General features: G+C 52.3%; 1 protein-coding gene across 1 annotated transcript in view; it reads right to left on the bottom strand.

The window, feature by feature from the left end:
• The window catches only part of EHMT1 (euchromatic histone lysine methyltransferase 1), a 113639-nt gene extending 92751 nt beyond the window's left edge, over positions 1-20888 (bottom strand). Inside the window, exon 1 of the mRNA XM_082067653.1 lies at positions 20840-20888. Within this exon, the coding sequence (XP_081923779.1) occupies positions 20840-20860 (21 nt within the window). The 5' untranslated portion in view covers positions 20861-20888. The remainder of the gene's footprint in view (positions 1-20839) is intronic.
• Positions 20889-26388: the final 5500 nt, after the last annotated feature.

Here is a 26388-nt window from a genome sequence, read left to right as displayed (position 1 = left end):
TTCAGAAGGATCAAGGAGATGTTTTTAAGAGGTAAAGACACAAGCCATGGTCAGTGAGCACGGCCTCTCGCAGCTCCAGCGCTGCGGTGAAGCAGCCTCAGGAAAACCAAGGCACCCTGGTTCTGCTGGAGGCCCCGGGAGCCCCTGGGTTGGCCCAACGTGGCCTGTGCCGCATTTTGGAGGAAGCCGATATAAAACATTGAGGGCAGTAAATCATATCCTCCTTCCCCGGGGCGTTCTGGAGACAAAATGCTGTTCGCTAACAGAGCTTTTCCTTCCTCCAGGACGCAGCCGCGATGCAGCGCCCCGGCGGGACGGAGCTGGGTTTGTCACCTGGACGCAACCCTGCGACACTTACCTGGCCGGCGAGGCATCCTCTCCTCAACGTGCGGAAAGTCATCATCCTTTAAAGCAAAGCCAAAATATCCCAACGGTTATTTCTTTTCCCCCCCATCTGACAATAGGTTTGCAGCTCCTCGGGCACGGCGAGGAGGGGAAGCAAGTTTTAAAAATTAAAAACTATTCTGTAGGCAAGCAAAACTAAACCCTTTCCACATTTTCTTTGCTTGATAGACCGAGTCCCACTGGGTTCTGATCACGACTGACAGGACTGGGTGTTCTCGGCCCTCAAGGAGCGCAGGCCTCACCTCCTACGATCATTTAACTCAACATGGAGCCGCCCTGGTGCTCTACCCCAGCTCTACAAATCGGCCCCGCGCCTCAGGATGGCCTCGCACCGAAATAGGATTACTTTGGCCTAGAGGGAAAAAAGAAACCACAACATGAAGGTCACCCATAAAATCATTACACAGATCCCTCTTCCCCAGCTCTCAGAGAAAAAAAACCTCTACCAAACCCTCGACCTGAAAGTAGAAACACAAAAAGATATGTACATTAATCCCATATACCTCCGTCAATTTTTTTTCCTCGTGTCTTTAGAGTAGTTGTTTACTGCAGCCAACTGCAGAGAAATTACAGTAGCTTAACTCTCCAACTCCCTCTAAAGGATTAATCTTCAGTGAGCATGCTCACGCGAGATCTTTTTTCAGCAGTTGCATCCATTTCATGAAATGAGGGCTGCTGCAGACATGAGGAAATGCCATTTCAGGGCGACAGCCAGAGCGAAACAGCCCCCAAAACAAGGGCCAGTCCCTTCCCAGGGCTCCACAAAGGATCTCTGCCCAACCCTCCACCTCCAAGGAGGTGAAAATATTTCACTTTAACGTGCCCTTTCAGGAAGAGGGGGGGCGAGTGGTTCCCCTGCGACACATGTTTTAAGTGCCTGCTCTTGGCTGTTCTCTACAAGCTGGTGGACAGTTCATCCACCACATCTTAAAATCAAATATAGCTTCTCGCTGGGAGGTTTTTTTGTCTTTTGTGTCACTTGTTGGCTCATCTTTGCTTTTAAAAAACAAAAAAAAAAAAAAACAGGAAGAGAATTTGGGGGGGACATTCAAAGAAAAAGGAACAGCTTTACAAATCCAGTTCTCAGCTCTGCGGCACAGTAGGTAACAGACCTGAGACACATTTAACTCCACAGATTAAGGACCCACGCAAATGAGGATTTGCTAGTAGACAACAAATCCAGTATCTAAGCAAGGCTGTTCAAGTAATCTTGTCCATTCCCTCCTAGACCATTGTAGATTAAACTGCTCCATTTGAGGTGTTTTCTCCCTCATACCAAACGCCGCACCTTGAATCAGAGCTTTCATGGTGAAAATAAAGCTCCAAAATTAAGGACAAATATTTATACTTTAGAAACAGACTCTTCCAATCTCATCTTCCCACACTACCAGGGTACTGCTGCTCCCCTTCCCATTTATCTATTTTATGTCCTGTTGCTTAATTGCTCTTTGTAGCTGATGAGCTCCAAGCCTCCCCCTCCCCCAGCAAAGGCTCTTATTTCAAGTTTTAAACCCTGCTTGAGTAGAGCCCAGAGAGCAGCCCTGAGCGCCGGGGAAAATCCGGAGTGGGCTGTGCCCAAGGTGTGAGATGGTTCACAATCCAGCCGCCAGGCTTCCCCCAGACCTTACACACATCTAAACATTTATTTAAAATGAAAACAAGTCTTGAATGTCTTTGATGCCACGAAGCCCCTTTTATGTTTTAAGCCCTACACATGAATCCACAAAAAAAGAGGCAACGTGTCATGATAGTGTTAAAGAAGGGCTATGTCTGCTTGCTTAAAACGAACGCTCACCATAGCGACAGTCCCTGTAAGGAATGATGAAATGTATGGTGACACTGGAGATTTTGTTCTGTTGTCACCTAAATAGAATCACCCACAGAAAGGAAATCTCTGTTACCATGCATTAAAATAGACACTTTGTTTTATTTATAAAGCATGCGAACTGGTTGGTTTGGATGTGTCACAGCACGGGCTGTTCATCCCCTCCCTGCTCTGTGCTTTGGGGACTCAGTGACGCCCGCGCTAGTCCTGCCCTCCCACCCATCCCAGGGGTGCTGAGGATGCTCCAGCTTCTCGGAGGAAGGTTTGGAGCCAGGCTGGGATCTGGCCCTGAAAACCGCCGCAAAGAAAAACCCCAGATTTTAAAGCAAGCGAGATGCAAAAGCCTCGATGCAGGAAGATCATGTCCTGCACTTCCTCCTGCGTCGCAGGATTACACCCAACCACGAAGCTGGGATATCAGATATGGAGTTATCCTGACCTGTCACTCTCAATTTGGAAGCCGGTCATACTCACTGAGAGTTTAGACTTTGAAGATTGACTGCTATTGATTCTTCTTCAAGCAAACTGCCCAAGCTGGCAATCAGTCAATAATAAGCAATTACTCGACAGGCTCTTATCTCCAGATGCCAGCCCAGACAGCTCGATTCATAGAGGCAGCAGGTCAATAAATCAAAGCTGTTTTCCGATTCTAAAATATCATCATTTTTAAACCCACCCGGCCTTCAACCTGGCTGAAAAAGCAGCCAGGACGGAGAGATTGCCACAGAAAGGTATAGTGATGTATTACTAATTTACCAAATGGGAGATAGGATGTGATGTGGTGAAATCCACCTCTGGCACTCCTCATCAGTGAGGAGTAGCATGAAAGCTGCAGCTGGATGAAGATGCTGAGAGGAGGAAGGAAATCCATCTGTCCTTCTAAATATTACTCGTAGGGAAGCAGCAGATCAGGACACGATCCTCAAACGCTCGCTGTTCCTTGCCGGCCCACTTTGACCAACCTCACTGCACTGGGAGCCTCAGAAATACCAACAAAAACACGTTTAACAACACCGTGACAGCAAATTGATGGCACTTTGCTGATATCCCTGCTGTGACCTCTCTACCCTGAGTACGCAATTAATCATTTCATCCTCGGAAATGCACGTCTTTGCTCCTTCACGGACCAAACGGTGCGTTGCAGCGTGACCCAGAAGCGATGCTGTTAAGTCCAGCGGTGCCAACACAGTGCAACAGAGAAGATAAATCAGCCTTGCCGCAAACTCACATAGGCATTTCACACCCTCAGCGCAGACTCTCCGTTAAGACTCATTTGTATGAAAAGAGCCGAGAATTGCCTCTATAATTTGCAGGAGACCACACAGCTGGAACACGAGTCTGGTGCAACAGCAACCTCCTATTTAGCACTGCAGAACCTAGAAACTCTGGTTACTCTCCCTGTTTATCTACGAGTTCCCACAGAAGTCATGGAAACAGCCTTAAAGCACCAGCAGAACAGCAATACTTAAGTAATTCTGCTGTATCCTCCCCATCAGGTGTTAACCAGTGGCACAGAGGGAGGCACACGAGGTACCAACAAGCTCTAAATCCAAGACCCTCAGAGCCCGTGGTGCCTTCTGCTCATGCTGCAGAAGTGCCCCAGCTTTATGAAGCTTAGGGCCATGCAGGGTAGCTGTAGCCTCATCTCGGCAGGCCGTCAGGGCTCTAAAAAACACCCAAACCATAAGAAAACCAAGTGAAGAAGAAGGCATGACTTGAGAAAGCGGTATCTCTAAGAATGGGGGAATGGCAGCTCCCAATGAACAGGGTACGGAGGCTTCTTGCTTCACTTGACATGACCACTGGCGCCAGGAAGGAACATATATATGTAAGTATTATGGCCAAATCTTGCAGACTGAGCATCTCCAATCACGCTAGCTTAAAAAAAAAAACAAGATTGTGAGTCTAATATCTAAACCGAAAGGGGTAATCCACTGGAAGCCGGATCAAGCCCATGGCTGGTCCTCACTCCTCATCCTCTATTTGCCACAAAATGCATGCCCTTGAGGACATGGTCTAAATGTCCGATGTCTTCAACGCCTTTCAGAGGTCTGGGAGGGATGGCAAGGTGAAAGGCAGCAGAAAGTGAATTACTTTGGTCGTACTTGCCAGGTAGGCCAGATTTCTTGTGGAAGAGCCTGCTGAGGTTTTCACCTCCAGTCTCATCCAGTGCACTCAGGTTTTTGTGTCACCGGCGGCTGGGACAGCAGGAAGCTGTGGGAACGCATGCCCGAGATCTGAAAGGCATTTCTGCTCTCCTTACCCACAGAACACCTGCACGTGGCTTCTACACGGCCAGTCTGGGCCGCAATGTCGTGGCCAAGCATGGAAGAGCTCGCAGGAGGAAAAAGAAGTGTTAACGCGTAATACGGTATCACTATGGCCGTTTATAGTAAAGCCACAAAACGCCAAACCAGCTGACAGGATCCCACAAACCACACTGCAGAGCAACAGCTGCTGCTGAGTTTGCAGCCTACCCGAATTATTTTCACACCACACCTGCATTTTACCGATATTAATTGCGGCACTCTTTCCTCTCCCCGTCCACATGTAGAGACAAATGGCACGGTGCCTCCACACTGTAAGGACAGTGGTAGCACAGCTCTAAAGAGAAGCCTGCACAGCTGCTGGGGTTCCTGACCACGGAAACAGCTATTTTTTTTCCCAGAAAAGAGAGCAATCGTGCTGCCTGCTACTGGCCTGGCTTCAATGGACACACGGCCTCATCTAACCTGTGTTATCATCATCCTCACTCACAGAGTCACAGAATGTCAGGGGTTGAAGGGCCCTGGAAAGCTCATCCAGTGCAATCCCCCATGGAGCAGGAACACCCAGATGAGGTTACACAGGAAGGTGTCCAGGCGGGTTGGAATGTCTGCACAGAAGGAGACTCCACAACCCCCCTGGGCAGCCTGGGCCAGGCTCTGCCACCCTCACCAGGAACAAGTTGCTTCTCAGATTTAAGTGGAACCTCCTGTGTTCCAGTTTGAACCCATTGCCCCTTGTCCTGTCACTGGTTATCACCGAGAAGAGCCTGGCTCCATCCTCCTGACACTCCCCCTCTCCATATTGATCCCCAGGAATGAGTCCCCCCTCAGTGTCCTCTTCTCCAGCTCCAGAGCCCCAGCTCCCTCAGCCTTTCCTCACACGGGAGATGCTCCACTCCCTTCAGCATCTTGGTGGCTGCGCTGGACTCTCTGCAGCAGTTCCCTGTCCTGCTGGAACTGAGGGGCCACAACTGGACACAAGATTCCAGGTGTGGTCTCCCCAGGGCAGAGCAGAGGGGCAGGAGAACCTCTCTGACCTACTGACCACCCCCTTCTAACCCACCCCAGGTACCATTGGCTTCCTGGCCACAAGGGCCCAGTGCTGGCTCATGGTCACCCTGCTGTCCCCAAGACCCCCAGGTCCCTTTCCCCTATGCTACTCCACAGAAGGAAAACAACACAGCAACATTACAAACCATAAGTGCAGCAGTAACACAAGATTATTTCTCATCTTTTACGATGAAAACAATGCCAGTCACCAGATGACAATATAACACAACCTGCCGTTCATCCTTCCCATCTCGAGGCGTGACCATTTCATACAAAGCTGGTGATCAACTGTCCTGCTCTGCTTCCTCCTTTTGAACCGCAGCGTTGTGTCAGCACCAGGATTCCGCCACTTTGGATCTGCAAGTGTTGCTGGGGCAGCAGAGAACAAAAGGGCTCCATGGCCTCACCGAGAATGTGGTCAAGGAGAACATGGTCAGCAAGAACATAAAATGGGACCAAGACACCCCTCTTACTGCAGGGAACTGCCATCTCTAATACTTTTGGTGGGCAGAATGATAATTTAGTGAGTCCATCATCTCAGTAAGAAATCACAGCAGCTCAGCTCCATGGCTGCTGCTCATCCGGAGCCCCCAGCCGACCAAGGCATTGCTGCTCCTCATGATCCATCATTTCACACCCAGCATGAACATGTCACTGAAGTCTGAGACCTCCTGGCTGAACTGGGGACAGACTTTTCTGTAAAGGCAAAGTAAATCCCTGCTTGCACACCTAGCAGGTCACCACTGCAGGAGACCTGCTCAGAGCACCCCTCACTGGACAAACCCAGTTCAGGTTAAAGTCCAGAAGCTCATTGGGCAGGGTAGACAAAACTATTCTCTTAATGGGATCTCACTGTATTCCAGGCACTTTGTGATTGCAATGAACATGGATGCTTTAAAAAATCATCCTCAAAGAAGATTGATTCTGGGACTTGCCTTTGGCCCTTCAGCAAGGGGGCACCACAGCAAAGGTGTGTGCACAGTGCCCTAGTTGTAAATATTACTCCCTGCTGTGTGGGAGGGGGGGAGAGCAAACAGCAGCCTTCTGTGTGATTGCCGCCCACTGCTAAAATCAGTCCCTGGCGGTTTGCGTTCACCACATCACTGTGTGCAGCACCAGTTCTGACACTGGAGAACGCTGCAAGAGCTCAGGAGATCCTCGTACTCCACACGCACACGGGTTCATTTTGTCCCACGCTGGTCGCAAGGATCCGACTAACTCTAAATTTGTCTCAAGATAAACACCGTTTAACAGGGTCCTTTATCATTTAGCAGAACCTGTCCCTCTGTCTTCTCACCACCTACCCCAGTGGCTTTCAACCTTGGCTCTGCCAACGACTTCCAGAGGGCTCCGAGGGGTAGCTACGGAAAGCCAGCCGCTCGCAGCCGTTGTGTTTGCTGTACAGACATTCCCACGCTACCAGCATGGGATTAAAAACCACTCAACCTATGCAGCAGTAACAGAGAAGTAGTCCTGGAGGCATCGGGCTTTACGTATGAAAGCCAAAAAAAAAGGTTTAGTGAAGCTGACCAAGACAAAAATTCTCATGATGGCTTATGAAAATGAGTGGGGTGGTTGGCAAAGGCAGTACCAGCTTCCAGGGAGCACGGCGGATACCTGAGCTGGCCTCATCTCCAGCTTGTAACACCTGCATGGGTTGTAAGCCAAGTGGTGAAGAGGATGAACTTTATTTCTCCACCCTCTGGATTAAAATTCAGAGGTGGAGAAGTGACAGGAGCTGCTGAGGGTCGCAGCACCGTGACACCGCCTGGCTCTGGGCACGTGTGGCCCAGCCCCACGCTCCCCCGCTGCACAGGGGGAATCCAGACCTCTGGAAAACTGAAGGATTTTGCTGCAACTTAATCCCTCATAGCACAAGATCACGACTGTGCCCTTCCGAACCAGGCAGGTGTGGGTGCTGAGGTGTCTGCATGGGCCTGCTCACAGCGCTGGGAGAATCGCTGCCTCCTCCCTGCTCTGAGCCTTCCTCCACTTCGCTCAACACCGCACGTCTCACACAGCAAAGCACACGAGCGGCGGGGTATGGTCCAGCCTCACCTCCCCCGCATCGACACTCCCGTCTTTCATTTGCATGTTCCCCAGATAGCTCGTTGCCTATTTGACCCATTCTAAAGAAAGAAACAAACAAGAAAACCCCAAACATAGAGAAATACAAACACACAAAATGACAAACACTGAAATAGTATCATGTAAAAAAGAGTAAATTAATTCAAGGACTTGCTTACTGGTCCATCCATAATTTTTACATCCAGGACAGAGGCATCCTTATAGTGTGATAGTTCTCTTGAGTCAATTCAAAGAATATTCAAAGTTATACCAACATAAATATGCTTCTCTCAACATTACTTCGGTCAACACACTTGCATGATGTGCAGCACGGCCACATTTACACCAGTGTAAATGTGATTATGTCAACGAATTGGCTGTACCAAGAAGTGCCAACTTTAACTGTCAGTTGGGATCTGTAGAGGTTCAGTATCTATGTGCTAAGAGCTGTAAGTAAATGAGCTCTCACAGTACAGTCTTAATTAATAGTCACGGCTTTCAACATGCAAAGCAGCTACCATGATCACCCCATCAATGGTTATTTCTACAAATCCAATGGCTCACGGCAGAAAACCTTCCACCGCTGTCTGAAACACCCACTGTCATCTCCTGATTCCTGGCATCCCTGCTCTGCTGAGGATGGTGAGGAACCCCCGTGTGCAGGAGCCCTTGGCCACGAGGTCTCTATGCCACGGCAGCAGCTTGATTCACTCAGGAGGGTTTATTTTGCCAGAAGAACTGCACCCACACTCAACCAGTACAAGACACCCACGCAGCCTCAGCGAGGCAGCGTTCCCGCGGGGAACACCTGCCCACACATCCACCAGGGCACAGCCTGCGTCCCAGCCATTATGGCACCGACAAACAGCTGTGACGCCAAATACTGTGGTGTATTAGTAATTATTACTCAGATGTGTAAATGTCTGCAAGATAAAAACCTACCTGTCTGGCTGCTTGAGGTAATGACTGAGCAGAGCACCGGGCAGCACACAGTTGTGCTCCTCTTCTGCCCCATTGGGACCCGCAATGTACCATTACAAGAGGCACCACGGGCTCATTCCCCCATTGAGCTGCGTTCATATAACCAACCGACACCACGGGTGAACCACCTGGCACACTCATGGGGGGCTGTCAGGGCAAGAAAGGGATTTTATCTGATTTTGGGCAACACATCCCTGGAGAAGTTGATGATCATAGAACCATAGAACAGTTTGGGTGGAAGGGACCTTCCCAGCTCCCCCAGTGCCCCCCCTGCCATGAGCAGGGACATCTTCACCAGCTCAGGTTGCTCAGAGCCCCGTCCAGCCTGGCCTGGGATGTCTCCAGGGATGGTTCATCCACCACCTCTCTGGCCAACCTGGGCCAGGCTCTCACCACCCTCAGGGACAACAATTCCTTCCTCATGTCCAGCCTGAATCTCCCCTCCTTTAGTTTAAAACCATCACCCTTGTCCTGTCACAACAGGCCCTGCTCAAAAGTCTGTCCCCATCTTTCTTATTGGCCCCTTTGAAGTCCAGAAAGGCCGCACTAAGGTCTCCCCAGAGCTTCTCTTCTCCAGCTGAACCCCCCAGCTCTCTCAGCCTGTCCCCCAGCAGAGCTGTTCCAGCCTCGGGTCATTCCTGTGGCTCCTCTGGCCCCTCTCCAGCAGGTCCATGTGTGTCCTGTGCTGAGGACCCAGAGCTGGACCAGCACTGCAGGGGGGTCTCACCAGAGCGGGGCAGAGGGGACAATCCCCTCCCTCCACCTGCTGAGGCTGGGGATGCAGCCCAAGATACATTTTGCCTTCTGATGCTGTCACATAAACAACTCACAGGATCCAGTAGAAAAGACAGAGATGTTAACTACTCCTCCCATATGCCGCCCAGCACAGAAGGCAGCAAGGTGATACAGCGTTCTCATGTCAAGAGAGACAGACGTGCTCAAAACCAGAGTGCAGCTGGTGAGTTCAGGGGAGGAGACACATCACCCAGATAATGGCAGCATCTGCGGGAAGATTAGCTCTGAAACTAAGCTTGGGAAAACAGCCCCTGAACTCACATGGAGAACAACGAAAATTTTGATTGAAGTATTGCTGTCGAGTGGGGAAATGACTGTATTCTTAGGAATTCACTTGAGGAGGCGGCCTGTGTCTAACAGTCCCTGGACAGCAACGCTGGAAGATCATCTGTTGAGACACACGTGGCTGAAAACCCAAAGAACAGGTAACGTCACCTGGCAGAGGTGCTTCTGCTCTGCTCCTCCGGTGATGTAACACGCAGGGATATTTACAGTTAACAGAAACCGTAGCCCCACATTGGCCAAAGCTTCACAGAGCTCTGCTTAATGTACTGAAACAACACGGCAGGGGATGGGGACGGGGGCTCCAGGGCTCTCAACCCCCCTCTGCCCCGCTCCCCTGCGCTGCGAAACCAGGGCTGAACCTGCAGCTGCTGTGCTCTAGCAAAACCACATCTAAACAAACAGATGTTAAAAAAATATAGTGAAGTTCACTAAAGTGACACTTTTCTATCCAACATTTTGCTTTGGAAAAGTCAGTGACAGGTTGTCAAAGTGAATTTGTTTATTAAAAGTGCATTTTTCCTAGCACAGAACGACTGTACAATAGATGCCATAATTGCACAGGTTCATTAGTAATTGCATAGGCTGGAACAGGATACATCAGCCTAATTTAAGAATGGAAAATGACAGATCACATTTTCAAGATACAGTCCAATGTTGCTACCAGAAGTCCAAAGAAGAGGTGCTGGACATTTGGATTCATACTGGCTTTGATTACAAATAGTTCATATGAAGCCAGAAACCAGAGCACAGAAACTAGTGAACATTTTGACGTGTGTAACTCGCCAACTCTTACTGAATGAAGATAACCTGGACATTTAAAAATCAACATTTTGCAGTTCTATGACACTTGCAGTTAAAGCTTCTAGCACCAAGTCAATTCTTCTGACTGTGTAAAAACATTACAGATGGGAAAAGCATCACAGGGAACAAAACATCAAGCAGCCTGTCCCAGGGACGGAGTCTGGAGAGCAGCACAGGGTGCAGAACACAGGCACAGTGTTCAACGGGGACAGCCAAGGTAGGAGTCGGTCACCACCCATCCTGGGGACACGACCAGCACAAAAGAGACAGAGGGATGCGGTAGGATGATGAAGCCACCTCGCAGAGCTCAGCCCACAGAGACCCACACACCGAAACAAGGGACTTCCAAACACACACACCCCAAAGTGACCCGAAACAGCCGGTTCCGAGGTGCGAGCGCAGCCTTGGCGCGGCAGATTCACTGACAGTGCACGGGCGCACCGGTACGGCTGCTCACAGCGACCGTAGGCAAAGCACTGGCATGGCGATGCCAGGCCAATTAGCAGAATTTCAGTTCATTGGCATTTAACCAGACTACGAAATAATCTCTGGCACGGCGGCTTTTCGGCAGGGACGAGTTCTAAATCTCATAATCAGACTCGGCCAAGCAGCCTTGCCCGGGCGGTTCTTTGAATTCTCCTGTTCAAGCTGCTGACCGCCCCACGGCTCGGGGACGCTGCGAGCGGCCGCCCGCAGGAAGCTGACGGCAAAGCCCTCCCCGGTTTCTGTGGGTTTGGATCAGGTCCCAAGACTCTTTTTAAAGTAATACTCTAGTCTGTGTAATCTTCTGTCTTATGGCGGGTCAATGTTGCAAACTCTCCTTGCACTTAAGTCCTATTAACTGTCTGCGCTAATTCTGCATAGAGGGCATTTACAGCTCTCTGCTTATATGGCTCCACATTGAGCAGCCCCAGTCAGCCACAAAGCCGGGCATCTGCTAAATAAGAGGGGGAAAAAAGGAAACAAAACCCCGAGATTTACCTTACTTCAATATTCAACTGCACAGACAGTTTTTCCAATGCTCTCCTTCTGCACATGGCACAACACACACTTCAGAAACTCCGGGAAACAAGCAGGCTATGCTTTGTGCTTGCACAGCATCACCAGCTATACTTACAGGGCAATAAAAATTAGCTTAATTAATAATACATCAGCAAGAAAATGTTAATGAGCACCCAGCAGGGAAAAGGACTGCTGTCTAATCTCCTTGTGTGGACTCTCTGCTTCGGCAGCAATCAGCAACTGCATCAGCGTTACCAGCGCAGTGCAAGCTCAGGAACGCGACTCATGGGGGAACACACGCGGGACCCACGGGGCCTCCTGCCACCATTTACATTTCTCTTTACATCAGACACTGTTGCATCAGGAGCAGCTCCACGCCAACTTCCACTAGTGGACTTTTTGTCATTTAAAGAATTTAGAACCTCCCTGGACATCCAATGTATAAATACACATAGACAGGGCCTCCTGCAATTGGTTCTTTGGCCACAGCTGCAAAATACACATTTCTGCCGGCAGAGCCCGCATCGGCTTCAAGCTGCTGACTCAGCCGTGCTGCTGGATCACAAGCACGTTGCGGGGGAACCGTATCCAACCTCCCTGCGCCCGGGAGCTCACCGGGAATATCCCAGACGCTTCCTCGCTGAGCAAAGAGGCGCCGCGGGCTCAGCCCCGTGTGCTGCCAGATGTCTCGGGTAGGTGCAGATAATGGAAATTGCCCTGTCCCAGCTGTTCCCCTGCTTTGGCAGGAGCGGCAGCGCGGGGGCCGAGCGCGGGGCCCGCAGCCGCCCGGGCGGCTGTGCCACCGAGGCGCATCCACGCTGGCGCTCGGCCACGGCGCATGTTCCAGGGCTCGTGCGGCGCGGGGAGGTGGTTTCCTGCAGCCAATGGAGGAGCTGCCGGTCCTGCCTTTCATCAGAAGCGTGGCTGCAAACAAAGGCCCCGGTGGAGAAAAGCAAGTTGGCCGGTCAAACTTCCCAGCGCCAGCCAAGGCTCAGAGCTGACAAAGCTCCCGCTTTCCTCGTCACCTCCGGAGCTTCTCCTCCACATCCCGGCTGCGTTTGGGGTCACACCGGGACTTGTATTTAAAGCCCAGATGCCGGCTGGGGGTGAGGAGGATCTTTGTGTCGTGTGTTATTGCCCCTGAGCTAAAACTCCGGGACAAACGGCAGCAAAAAGTAACATAACACACACCTTGTAATTGCATCAAGCACCCACATTTGCAGCCATAGCAGCGGGTAAAATTTCAGGCTGCTGTCGTGCAGGGCAGAAGATAAATTCCATCTATAAAATAGTCTCTGTGAGGATAGTCTACAGGCATGGATTTCAGAAGATATCAAAGCAATAATCTTTTAATAAAAGGCAGAAATTAAGACAAATGTGCTATCAAAATAAAGCTGCATGAGAAAAGTTGCTAAACCCGTAGAAACCCAGAATAACCATATCACCAGTATGACGGGTACTTTCAATGGGAAGGAGACCATAAAACTTGCAGACAAATCCCAAAAATGCAGTAGTCAGGCACGGAATACACTGCGTGTGACAGACACCTGGTCTAAATCTTAAAAAAAGATGGGAAACACAACTTGCAGTGGCTGAAAAACAAACTGGCAATAACCAAGACAGCATATGATCCCCCCTCGCTGGCCTTTTCAAACGGTGCAAGCTGGAGGCTGCGCTAATTCTCAGAAATGGAAGCAGATGGATGCTCAGCAAACGCGCTCGGCTGTTTGCTCACCGGCGGCACGAGCTGATGAAAAGGCAGCTGGTTCCGCACCTCTCACACGCTCCCGGAGCCGCGGGGGCTGGCACTACAGCAAAAGCAAATATCACGTCCCATCCCAAGGCCGCCGGTAAAGAACGCGCGTTATTGCACCGCGGAGCGCAGCAAAAAAGGCGAAATATTCCCAGGGATGTCTCTAGGTCCTACAGGACACCTGCTTATAAACAATCATCTTTGCATATTAAAGAGGCATTAAAGCACTAATTTGAAACAGTACTAGAAAATACTCTTCCTAATCCACAGGACAAAGGATTTCGAATGTATGAAATTCACAGATCCTCAGCATTTAAAACTCAAAGCTGACTTGTTTACAAACGAGTTTGCCATTAACACCACCTAATACTGTCGTCACCAGCTCAGCAGTGATGCTTTTTGCATAAGCCTTCTGGGCGTTGATTTAATCTATCAAATATTAATAATGTTCCTCAATTAATAAAATACTCATGCTTCACGTTCTCGTAATACAGAGGTTTATGTTCAAACCTGCAGATCAACTAGATGGGATCATATAAACCAGCTCGCAGCCTGATGGTTAATGCTTTCATCTCCCAAATACAGATACTCTCCTTGACACTGATAAACCCACATTTGACAGGGTGTGAGTTTGCTACCTACCCCATTGGACGTAAGAAACGCACCAAAAAATGAAAACAGCTTTTGAGTCCAAGGCCTTTGGGCATCTTCATTCACCAGACAGAGACGAACATCACGTTTCAATAACCACCTCCTGATACCGCAGCATACTTTCAATTCCCAAATCAACAGCGGTGTGAAGCATGTAATTTTGAAACCCATTAATCCTCTCTAAGTCTCCTACCGTGTGCGTGTTTAATTTCCCACTTCTTGAAACAATATTATGATTTTTGAGAGAACCTGACTGTAGCTTCTGAATGCTCTGGGTCAGCAGCATGAAACATCCCCAATTACCGCTGAAGTTGGATAAAACATTTGGGTAATTCACCTTCTGGCTTTGAGCCTTTGGGAGAAATTACCTATTAAAACTTCCTCTGAAACTGCAAGGACTGGAAATGTGTGACCAGAGAGGAAGAAGGTGGCTGAGATTCTCAAGAATCCAGAAGTTCATGCTTAAAAAGGGAAAGAAAGAGGAAAAAAAAATGCATTTCACAGCACTCAGGGCTGTATTCAAATGCATCAGCAAATTATGGCCAACAGTCCTGGGGAGACCACGGCTCCCTTTCGCCAGTTAACATGCTAAAACACTTCTCTGCACATCTACACTTGAGTTCTAAAATGGATTAAAAATCTGAAGTAGCACTCTGAACAACACAGGCTTTTCTCTTACCCTAAGCAAGGCCAGAGCACAGCGAGTTGCGGTTTGGATACCTGGACTGCAATTCTCCCTCCACATGCCCATCCCCATCAGCCCTACGGGTGGGTCAGGCCCCCACATCCATCCTGCCTGCCCCCCATTCTCAGAAGCAATAACCACCACGTTCCTCTGCTCCTCAGCAACGAGACAAACACAAGCAGATGCGTTTTTCTGCAGCATCACAAAAGCCTCCTGGGCTGGGCTCAGACACTTTGCCCCAGACAAGGGGCGACGGGGCCGCTGTGCAGCCTGTGGGCACCACTATTATCTGTGCTCACCTCATCTGCTCAGTCCCCGGCTCCTCTGCTGCAGGTTCTGAACGCGGCAGCCACGGCGAGCTCACAACCACCTCCTGGGCCATGTGCTGCCCTGCCTGACCCAGGAACCTATCATCACTTTATTTTTATCCCTGTTTGCACCATTTTAAATTCCCCTTTAACAAACGAGGTAAGTCACTTACCTGGCTTTATTTTGAGTCTACCCATGTCAGCCCCGCTCCCTTGCTCCGGATTTACTTCCTCACCAGCTGCACCACCTGCAACTTCCCTCCCTGTCCCGTGCGCTGTGTCTGCAGGATGATTATCCGTATGCAAACAGAAGCAGACCTGAATTTTCTGCTCTCCCACTCCATCCCGCTCACCGTCCCCCTGTCCTAAACCGACACTGCTCACCACTGCCCCTGAGAGCTCGCCCTGGAGATATGACACTGAAAAGGATGGATTTAATATTTCATATCCCACCTCCACCCCAAGCCAGGCCCTTGCACACACGAGCGGCTCAGCCCTGGCTCAGCACCCGTCAGCAGTTTGTGTCACAGAGACAAACTATTAATATTGATCTTAAATGGAAACTCAGGCAAAACAAGCTGGTACGGAGGTAAGACAATGGTGGGGATCAGTCCGGATCTTAAGGAAACAGGAATCCCCTTAGAAGAACATTTCCTACTTTAAAAGACGATACGCTGCATGTCCTTGATACTTCGCCTATGCTGAAAGTTTTTAATTAAAAGTAGGAAAGCCTTTCTATTTTAGCTGCGGAAGTAGCAGCATCAAGTGCTTTTATAAGTACAGTTTATTGTGGGTTTATATGCATCTGAGAGAGCTTGGCAGCCAAGCTAAGCCAGCAAACCCTTCCACCACCTCAACCAGCCACCAGCTGTCACCAAGGGGACAGGGGGAGGATGGACTCACAGCACTTCCCCCTGACCCACCTGAGGCGCAGACAGCCAGGTGAGCCTTTCAGTGCCTTCCATAACAGGCAAAGAGGAGGTAACCTCCAGCAAAACGTGTCTCAAAGCATCAAACAGACCCCTGGAACCTCACGCAGTCCTGCACAAAATGTGACCCCCCCTTTACCTCCTTTTCTGGGAGCCAGTGACCCCAGGCAGCAGCTCTGCTCTGCCTCAGCTGTTTTGCTGGAGAAAAATCATCCTGGCGTGCATCAAGAACAGTGTGGCCAGCAGGACCAGGGCAGTGATTGTTTCACTGAACTGGGCACTGGGGAGGCCAAAACTCCAAACCTGGGGTCAGTTTGGGCCCCTCATGACAACCCTTGAGGTGCTGGAGCGAGTTGAGAGAAGGGAACGAAGCTGGAGCACAAGTGTGATGGGAGCGGCTGAGGGACCTGGGGGTTCAGCTGGAGAACAGGAGCTGAGGGGAGACCTTCTGATCTCTGAACTGCCTGAAAGGAGCTTGGAGCCAGGGGGGGTCGGCCTCTGCTCCCCAGGAACAAGCGCCAGGAGCAGAGGAAACGGCCTCAAGTTGCGCCAGGGGAGGTTGAGGTTGGATCTGGGGAACAATTTCTCCCTGGTTTGGCCACCCAGCCCTATCTGCCAGCACAGCTCCAATCACTTCCCTCCACAGAAGAGCTGCTTGTTTGTTTGTTTCTCTTTTTGTTGTTGGGGTTTTTGCTGGTAATTGCATCTCGACCAGGACTTGTGCTGACACAGCGATGGTGGAGGGGAGAGCAATTTCGTTGCATTTGCGGACAGATAACTAAGCCGGCAAAACTTCTCAAATGTAGACCAAGCGTCTGCTTTGGAAAGCAAAAAAATAAGCTACTCTGGTCTAAAATCACCTCTAAACTAATACAGCTACATCCACAGCAAGAACTTCTATTAGCATGACTATTCCAGCAAGGAAAAATGAAAAATCATCGTCTCCAACCAGCATAATTATATTGGAAGAGCTTTTTTAAAGTGTAAACCAGACCTTTAATTCTGCCTTGACTTACAAAACGTTCTTCAGACACTTTCTTCAGTCATGTTGGCTCAGCCATGTTATCTTAACACAACTGAACTGCACTTTAAAAGCTTTCTTAAAACTTCAGAAGACTTATTTGCCCATTCTGTCATTATTTAAAGTTTGTCTATATGGAAGAAAAGGATGAGTTCCCGAAGGGCCTTTGCCAACCCACAGCTCACCTGGCATGGGAGAAACTAAATGACATTTGACACAGGCTAAAATGTTGTGAGGGAAAGTTCGCAGTTTTAACATATTAACAAAGTAACCCTTGTGCAAAAGCCCATAACTGATAAAGTTATAAACCCTCCTTACTAGGTCTCTAGTATCAGAGAGGGGAAAATAAACCTCCTTTCTTTACGCAAAGACACAGCTAAAGCATTGCAAACTATGCTAACCCTGGTATCCCAGAGGAAATCTAACACAACACCTGGAAACACCATTTTTTGCCTGTGTTCACACTCTCACGTCGATGCAGCACCAACGTACCTGGCTGCACTAAGGAGACCGAGGAAAACACCCGTCCTGCAGGCTTCCACACAGCTCACAAAGCAGAAATGATGATGGGGTTTAAAACACACCGAGTTTTCCCGACGTAGGTTCCTGAAACAGACTCTGTATTAAAAGCGGCAGCCCTGGGAAAGCAAAGCCCTCTCCTCGCTCATGATACCAGCTGGCAGGAGTAAAAGAGAGGAGGAAGGGCCAGCAGGCCCAAAAGAAGCGCTGGATTTCACATCCCCTGCAAAACAGAAAGTGGGCAACCGAAGAACTCATCTGTGTACTCAAAGACACCGCTCGTTAGGTCCTGTTTTTCCCTATTCTCACTCGGCGCTCGGCGGCCTGTTACAGCAGCCGGGCCCGAGGGGAGGACGCGCTCTGACGCCACGCGAGTGTCGCCCCTTCGTGCAGTCGGGAGCTCACTGAGGGGCTGCCCAGAGCCAGGATCAAAGCCTGATTTGCAAAACCCTCAGCCCGTTGAGTCCTCGCCTCCGAAGCGCAGGGAGCTGCCGGGCGCTGGACTGGGCGCAGAGCCGGGCTCAGCGGAGGGTGCTGGGGAAACCTTCCTCTGCGCGGCTTGCGCGCCGTCTCTTCGCTTTAAAGATCAAAGCTGCATCTCCACAAGAAAATAAAAGATGTTACACATCAGAACAGATAGGAAGAAAAAAAAAAAAAGATTAAAAACACAGTGTGACTTCTGAGGAGAAGCACTTCTTTCAAAGCCACACACACGCCTTAGGTCCCGCTTAGCGCCAGCCTTCCCCAGGTTAGCACGAGCCTGAGGCATAACACCGTGGCTTGAAACCTCCCTTTTCAAGCTCAACCAAACAATCATTTTAGGAAAGGCAGGTGATTCTCTTTACTAAACTGATGCAAACACTGGAGTAGCAGCATCAAATTCAACGAAGCTGCACTATCATAGAACTGGCTGAGGAAGACAAACTCAGTTCCTTAAACTTTAACCTTTAGTGCTGCATTCACAGCAAGTCTAAAATAAGGAAAAAGCACCAAACTGGACTGGATGTAAGAAACCTGCTCAAGAAAACCAACAGCAAAGCCAGGCTGCTCTGCAGTGACAGGGTTCTTGCAGCACGGCTACTTACCTGGCAGCTCAACCATTTCTAAAAGCACAGAGAAGAGAATAACCGCAGAATTTCACAGCTCAGAACTTGGTGCTCAGAGAGATTCCCCCTCACCGATCCACACTAAGATTTGACAAGAAGCTATTCTGTACTGGAAGCTTTTGTCTCGAGTTAACCATCCGCCAACAACTTTGCCTGCAGAGGCGCCTGGACACTCCCTGCAGACACACAGACTCTTCCAACCCGCCCGGCTCTTTGCTCAGAGCAAACACCTCCTCCCAGGAACACACCTCTGCACCTCTCTTGACCAAGTGAAATAATCGCTCCTTTCTGCTCCACCTTGCACATGGCAGAACACCACGGTTTGTGGGGTGTTAGTTCTCGCTTTGCCCCACCAGCGCTGGGGAAGCAAAGAGCATCTCCTCCAGTCTCCAAATTCCAGCCTGATTTACACCAACTTCCTCCCCTCGGCCTCAGAGGGGTGTAAGCAAAGGCAGATCTGGCCTTAGATTTAACAATTTATGGGGGAGGGGAGGAATTAAACTCCAAATGAGTCACCGTTCCCTCCCCATAATCCACAGCAACATCTGTGGCTATACAGCCTGATTTGAAGAGCAATGTTTCTTAATGCTCTGCATGCAGAGCAGCCCCAGCCAGGAGATGCTTCCCAAAATAAAAGGTGTTAAGTAGTGTTAAGACAAACCTGTGCACTGAGAGTTGATGAGTTATGAGCCAACTCCTGCCCCGGTCACAGCCACACCGTCCTCACAGAAAGCATGGAAGGACCAAGGCAAAACTGGACCATGGAGTCACAGAAGCATCTGAGGGCTCATTCCTCTATCACACGGCAAGATTAACACCTGATCCTCTTCCAAAGGGAACAGCGGCAGGACCAGGCCTTGAGACGCAGTTGTGATGGGACAGAAAGCATAAGTAAAGCCTTGGACAAAATACCCAGTGGGAATCCTACCTGAGTAATAAATCCAAGCTGTCTTTGCCACACTTTACAAAGTATTGCTTTTGCTGCGCTACAAACTTCACCCCACGCAGGGCAGCAGTTCCCTGTGACAGCGGAACCCTCTGAGCACGGTATTGCACACAAAGCTGCAGCAAGAGGTGTAACCGAGCTGTTCTGAGACACTGAGCGGTACCTGTACGTGCCGCAGTGATGGAGCATCCGCTCAGCCCAGCTCTGATCCCGTTTGTGTGCCAATACACCTGTGTTACTGCCCCGCCGCGCTCTGTGCGTGGGAAGGCTCAGCAGCTGCAATCCGTACCTGGGGGCAAAGGCTTATGGAAAGAGTTCACGTACTCCAACAAAACCAGGGAAAAAGTTTCAGCCCGGCATAAAGAAACACCACAAACTCAACAGGTATTGGAGCCCCGTGTGCCACTCGGGTAACTTCACGGGGTAGTCGAGCTGTGTGCTGTTTTCTTCGGGGACGCTTAGAGATGTGGTTAATTACAGCTAATTGTCATTATGTGCCCAACTTCATTTTCCCTGAGGATTTTGGATGCAATTCCAGTATTTCCTCAAACCTTGAGCATTTCAAATCGCTACACCGGTAACAGCAATAAACCAGAGCACATCGCAGCCCTCCCGCCACCCTCCGAGGAGGGAGAGTTTATTCTTTCCACCGAGGGGAGGCCAAGGGGGATCCAGCCCCGGCTCGGCGAGGGGAAGCGAGCCCGCTCGGCCTCTGAGGAGACTTGGGAGAGTTTTCTGAGGAAGAACTCCGAGTTCTGCTCTCCCGAGGAAACTCCGCCACCTCCCGCCTCCCGACAGCCGGCGGTTCCGCCCGCCGGCCGGCACGGGGCTCCCCGCGGCGGGGCCGCCGGCGCTCCGGGCAGCGCGGCGGGCCCGGCCGGCTCCGGGCTCCCCGCGGCGGGGCCGGGGCTGCTCCCGGGGCCGGGGGCGGGCTGGGGGCCGGGCCGGGGCCGCCGCGCTGCCCGGGGCCCTGCATGGCTCATGCCTGCCCCCGCACGGCTGCCGTGCGCGCCGCCCGGGAACCTGCATGGCTCATAGCGGGGCCCGGCCGCCGCCGCGCCCGCCCGGCCCTGGACTCTGGATGGGGCCGCGCCGGCGCCGCGCCGCATGGGGGGAGCCCCGGAACATGGATGGCGCTCCCCCCGCCTCCGGCACACGCACTGGCTCCCATTGGGGGGGGAACCCCGAAACCTGTATGGCCCATACCACTGACTCACCGTGGAGGGGTGTTACTTATACAGAGTCCCGGGCCCCCCTACACACAATGGCAGCAGCTCCCACATTCTTCCCCTCAGAGGAGTTGGACTGAACCATGGGGCGGCGGGGGCACGGCCCCCCTCCCGGCCTCCGACAGAACCCGCCTGGCCCTGGGCGATACCACTCCACGCTCCCCCATCTTCCTTCCCCCCGCCCGGGCAGATGGACGCCGCCGCTCTCACTCACCTCGGCATCCACTGTGGCCATGGCCGGAGCCCCGGAGCGTAGCCCCGCCCCCTCGGCGGCTCCTCACGCCTTGGCTCCGCCCCTTTCCCCTCATTCTTCTCAATGGAGACGCTCCGCCGGCCACTGCACATGCGTGCGGCAGCATGGCGGCCCCCACGGGGCACCTCTAGCCGTACGGCATCATGGCGGCGCCCGTCCGGAGGCGGCCGTACAGCTGGGACGATGATGGGGTGACACGGGGACAGAGTACATCGACACCCCCTGACCACAGACCCTTCGCTATTTGTACCAAGAGCCCCCAAGGCGGCAGCTTTGGACCCTCACCCCATTGGACTTATCCCACCAGCCATAGCAGCAGCTCAGCTGTGTGAGGGGAATGAGCACCAGTTGTTTCTAATTGAGTAGATAATGAATTTCCCAAACCGTGTCCTGTGACAACAGCACCCAGCAGCAGCACTCTTCCACAAACCTAAACAAAATCCGTGCAAGAAGATCCTGGAAAAAGTCAAAGAATCCCTCTGTCCTCCTGTCAAAAAAACTTTAAAAATCATCTTTTATAGCTTCTCCCACTTTTCTGTTATTTTCAGCCTAGTGCACACAAGGTCTCAGGTGTCTGTCTTAGCTACACCCAGGGCTGGACGGGCGGGGGGAGCAGCAGCGGCTCCCCCCGTCCTGGCCCGAGGGTCCCACAATAGCCGCTTTCATCCTCCCCAACCCCAAAGGGCCCTTCCTAATGCCCAGGCCCATAAATCCATGATTGCAAAACAATTAGGTCTTTTACAGCTCTGCAGTAAAGCAGAAGATACCGCAAGGGGGGTGATAAACACCTCCAAGGGCTCCTCAGCCCCACAACCGCTGCCACCCGGGGAATCACACCAGGGACACGCAGGGACGAGCAGACACTGCTGCACCTGCCTCCCCTCCTGGGGGGAAACAGGAGCCCTGATGTCAATTTACACCTTTATTATCGGCTCTCCCCAGGAACACCCTCCCTCCCGTGGCTCCTGCAGCCCCACGCAGCCTCCTGGCTCCTCTCTGCGGGCAGATGGACACATGGCTTTGTTTGCTTTGCAGTCAGACTCCTGCTCTGAGTCATCAGAGGCCACGGGCACCACCTGCTCCCGGGGACGTGCTCCAGAAACCCTGGTCTGCTGTCGGGGTTACCACCACGCCTGTCCCAGCACCCTCGCAGTGCGGGTGCCCCATCCCCAGCACAGCTTTGTTAGCACCCACAGGGCTGTCACTGCAGCACAAGGTGCTTTCCGTAAAATCAGGAGGATTTGGGGTGGTGGGGCACAGGAGGGAGCAGCAGTGCCAACAAAAGCCCAGGGAACTCAGGATTTGGCCTAAGTTTTTAATCATAAAGTCATTTTGGTTGGAAAAGACCCACAAGATGAGAGTCCAACTGCCACCCCACCCCTGCCCCATGTCCTGAGAACCTCATGTCCGTCTGTCCAACCCTCCAGGGATGGTGACTCCAGCACTGCCCTGGGCAGCCTGTTCCAATGCCCCACAGCCCTTTGGGGAAGAAATTGTTCCCCAGATCCACTCTAAGCAACAACAAAGTGACCCCGACGCTGCCAGATCACCCAGCAGCGCCCACACACCCGTAACTGCCCCATCGCCCCCAGCCGGGGCTGAGCCACGGCCGCTCCGGCCCCGCTGCGAGCCGGAGTGTCGAGGTGCGGAGGCTCCGGGAGGAGAGACCCCGACACGCAGCGAGAGCCGGAGGCCCCGGGGCGGGGAAGGAGCCACCGGCAGCCCCGCCCGGCGGCGCCGCGGTCAAAATAAGAGTCCCCGGGCCTGAGGCGGGACCCACCGGGGGAGCGCCCGCCCACCGCCCCCGCCCTAATTAATTAATTACCCCCCCAGCACCCCCCGCAGGACTAAGGCGACATCCCCCTGAGCCCCAGCCACGGCCCCTCCGGTGTGTCTTGCCGCGTGGGGACCTCGGGGGGTCCCAGCGCTCCCTGCCCGGGGCAGGAGATGGAGCTGAGCCCGCCGGGGAGGGGGCTGCAGGGATGGGCGTCCTTCCCCTCCGCTCCCCCAGGATGGAGTGACCGTTCCTTGTACAAAAGACAAACAGCAGCGCCTGGAGATGGTGCAGCTGGAGAGCTCCAGCATCCCCCTGGGAGGTGAGCCCACCCTGCTCCGGGGATGCTCGCCCTGACACGGGAGCAAGGGAGGGAACCGCCCGCGTTCATCCCCGCTCCTGCAAACGATCCAAGCTGCCCGCGGGGACCCCCGTGCCGACACTGGGGACAGGGCGAGAGGGAGGGCGGTGGGGCAGGATGGCTGATGGGGCAGGGGGCTGGTGGCACCTCTGCGCTGGCGTTTGCTGAGGCTTCGTTTTCCTCAGCTGGAGCCGGGGATGCTGCCGCCCCTGGGACAAACCTCCCTGCGCCACTGAAGAGGCTCCCGCCAGCAGCAGAGGGGACCAGGAATGCACAGGGCCAGCCGCCACGGCTCGCACCCCACCCTGCAGCTCTGTGATCGTTAACGCGAGTGGGGCGAGGACACGAGCTGTTTTACAACAAACTCCCCCTTTTCCCGAGCTGCTGCTGTGGTCGCAGAGGCCGGGGACCATTTCCAGTAGCCCGGCGCCAGCAGCCACCTCCACCATGGCGGCCCCGGCCGGGCCTCCATCGCCCTCTCCCGCCCCGCGCAGGGACCGGCCGCAGCCGGGCCTCCTGCCAGCAGGAAGAGACGAACCCAACGCCCCGGTGCTTCCTCCGGCCGGAGCGTCCAACAGACCTTCCCCATCACCGGTCACGTCACCCCGCCGGGTCTGCCCACCCCAGCGCCTTCCCCGCTGAGCTGGAGAAGCGGTTTTGCTGTGGGGTGGGTTATAAACCAGCTTTGGAGCTTCACCTCTGAAAGCCAACGGCCGCTTCTCGCCCTCCACGCCAGGCCCTCCCAGAGGATCTCGGCGTACGGACATCTCCCATCACACGTTTACGCCGAGCAAAACGCACCCGCGGTCTTAAGAAACGAGATCTTTATTTACGCTTTTCAGCTCCTTACATTTGGTGGGTTCAAACCCAGGGCAAAACCACTCCCCAGAAGCTGTGGTAAACCTGTAAAACTGCTAGTTGACATTTGAAAACCCAGTAATAAATTGCACAAAGTCTCAGGTTGTACAGAGCCATCACAAATATTGTATAAAACCCCTGAATCTGTAAAGAGAACCACAGGAGTAAAGAATTACAGCCACGAGTATTGGTACAAGAAAGGGCACAAGTTTTGAGGGTTTTATGCCCCCAGTCTCTCCTGGGGAGGAGAGATGGGACATTCCTGTTGTAGACACGAATACAGCATAAAACCCAAAGAGACCCCTGAACATCCTTTATCTCCCATCCTGTGCTGGCTCAACTGGGAAACTTCCTAGCAGAAAATACTTTTACAAAACTACCAAAAGTTGAGCAGCAAGCTAAAAAAGAATCAGTGTCCAGCAGAAAGAGCCTCATGTCCCCGTGTCCCCTTCCCCGTCTCCTGCACGCAGCGGGACAAGTGCCAAAGTGGGACACAACACTGGAAAAGCCAAAAATATGGGAGCAGCACACGTGGAGAGTGGGACACAAACAAACCCATGGGGAACAAAAAAAGAAGCAGCAGAAAAAAGGAAAAAAATATAAATTTTTGGTATTTTCCATTGAATGTTGAGTATGGAAATAATTAGTCACAAGCTTCTCTTGTGCCCCACTGTGTCCCCTCCCCATCTCAAACTAAACCATAACCAGTTGGTTAAAAAAATTGAGCTGGGAATTTGAATGAGTTCCTGTGTGCTGAAGTTAAAGAGGCTGAAGCCAGAGGAGAGAGACAGGGACACACACCCCAGACGTTGGGTTTTGCCCCATCGTGCCCATCCCAAGGACTTGCTGCCATAGCGCCCCGTGCCCTAAACTGACTGTGGGCATGTCTAATGAGAGCTGGACTAACTCCTCCATCTCATGGTCCTGGACCGTTTGAAAGGGTCCATGAAACGTGAACGAGGTTCTTCATGTCAGGCTCCAAGTCGCTGTGCAGCACTTGGGGCTGGGCGAGGAACGTTCTGAGCAGGAACGTTGGAAACCACAGTTTTGCCCATTATGTCTGCGAGGTTGCTCAGAGACAAACTCAGGGTGATGGCCAGAGGTCTCAGAGAGGCCTCTCCTGGCAGGAGCTCTGCCCAGTCCTCGCACCCAAAACAAGGACCATCGTGAGGTCAACTCCTTCCTGCTCCCTCCACAGCAGCTGGTGGTGATGGACACTCTTCACCAGTGAAGAAGAACGTGCCCGCTTGCTCCTTGCTTTGCAAAGGGGATGCTGTACAGCAAGAGGTGCTGAAGGACCGGTCTGTAGCAAATATTGGGGTGAGCACTGCAAAGCACAGGGCAGGAGCTGTGTGAGATGCTGCTGGCCCCTCCACAGACTCCACTGTGAATGGTGCGTTCCCAACTGTAAAGGTTAAAGGAGGATGGACACTTGATTGGGGTTTAGAAGAGCATCCCAGCAGCTCTGGCCACTGACCAAACAGCATTCAAGTTCTCCAGCCAAAGAACACGGGTTGGACACATCACCAGCAGCTCAGCTGCAGGGTTGGAGAACAAGGAACGGGGAACGCAGTGCCAGCCCAGGCTCCTCTCCCACAGCCCGGCCGGGTCAGGGTTCTGCAGCCCAGCACGTCCAGAAGCACCGACAGCACACAGGAACGGTCCCAGAGGCGCGGAAGGATTTGGGCTGAGGCCTGAAAGGAAGGGTACGTACTGCTGGCAGCAAGGAGCGACGCGCTGAGCCAGGAGAAACAGGTTCGGCTAACTGGGAGGAAGAGATGTACCATTACAACAAGGAAACAAACACCTGCCTTGGACCCCTTGTGTATCAAAAATGCTTTTCATGGCAGAACAGACCACCAGGCAAAGGAGAGAGTCCTAAATATAATAATAAAAGCTGGGCAGATGTACAAATTGAGCAGAGGGTGAAGAAGGAACCTCAAGTGCGAGACACAGATCACACCTCAGGTTACTCGCAATGACAACGTTTAGGCAACACCTACACACTTCAGACACGCTATCACCAAACTGTGGGTGCAGGGAAGAGCTTTCTTCCATTTTAAGTAAGTTTATTCCCAATGTCTCTTCAGGAGAAGGCACAGGCTGGTGGCCTCCAGCCCTGCCAGCCAGCCCTTGCTGTTCCATCTCCATCCTCCTGAAGGGAGAGTCCGCTCTCCCCTTCCTCCCCGCCACCCCGGCAGCAGAGACGCCGTCCAGGACCCGCGAGCCACTGGCACAAACCACAGCCTGGGGACACAGGGCCGGGGAAGCAGCAGAGCAGCGGCTCCTCTTGCCAGAGCGGAGCCCACATGGTGCCAAACTCCCTCCGACCATGTGGAACCGCGCTCAGGCTGCCCCGTGCTTGTCCTCCCCGAGCTGCCGCGGCAGAGGTCGCCGTCCTTCCTGGGGAGAGCACAAAACTCGCTTCATTTTGTAAGAAATCAGCAAGGTGCGTTCCTGGATTTGGCATGAACAGGCACATGGAGAAGCATCAGGAATGGATGAAAAAGCACAGCC

This window comes from Streptopelia decaocto (genome assembly GCF_964273445.1).
Source record: "Streptopelia decaocto genome assembly, chromosome: 17".
NCBI lineage: Eukaryota > Metazoa > Chordata > Aves > Columbiformes > Columbidae > Streptopelia > Streptopelia decaocto.
The sequence above is the reverse complement of the archived record's forward strand: the minus strand, read 5'-3'. Positions and strand labels throughout refer to the sequence as shown.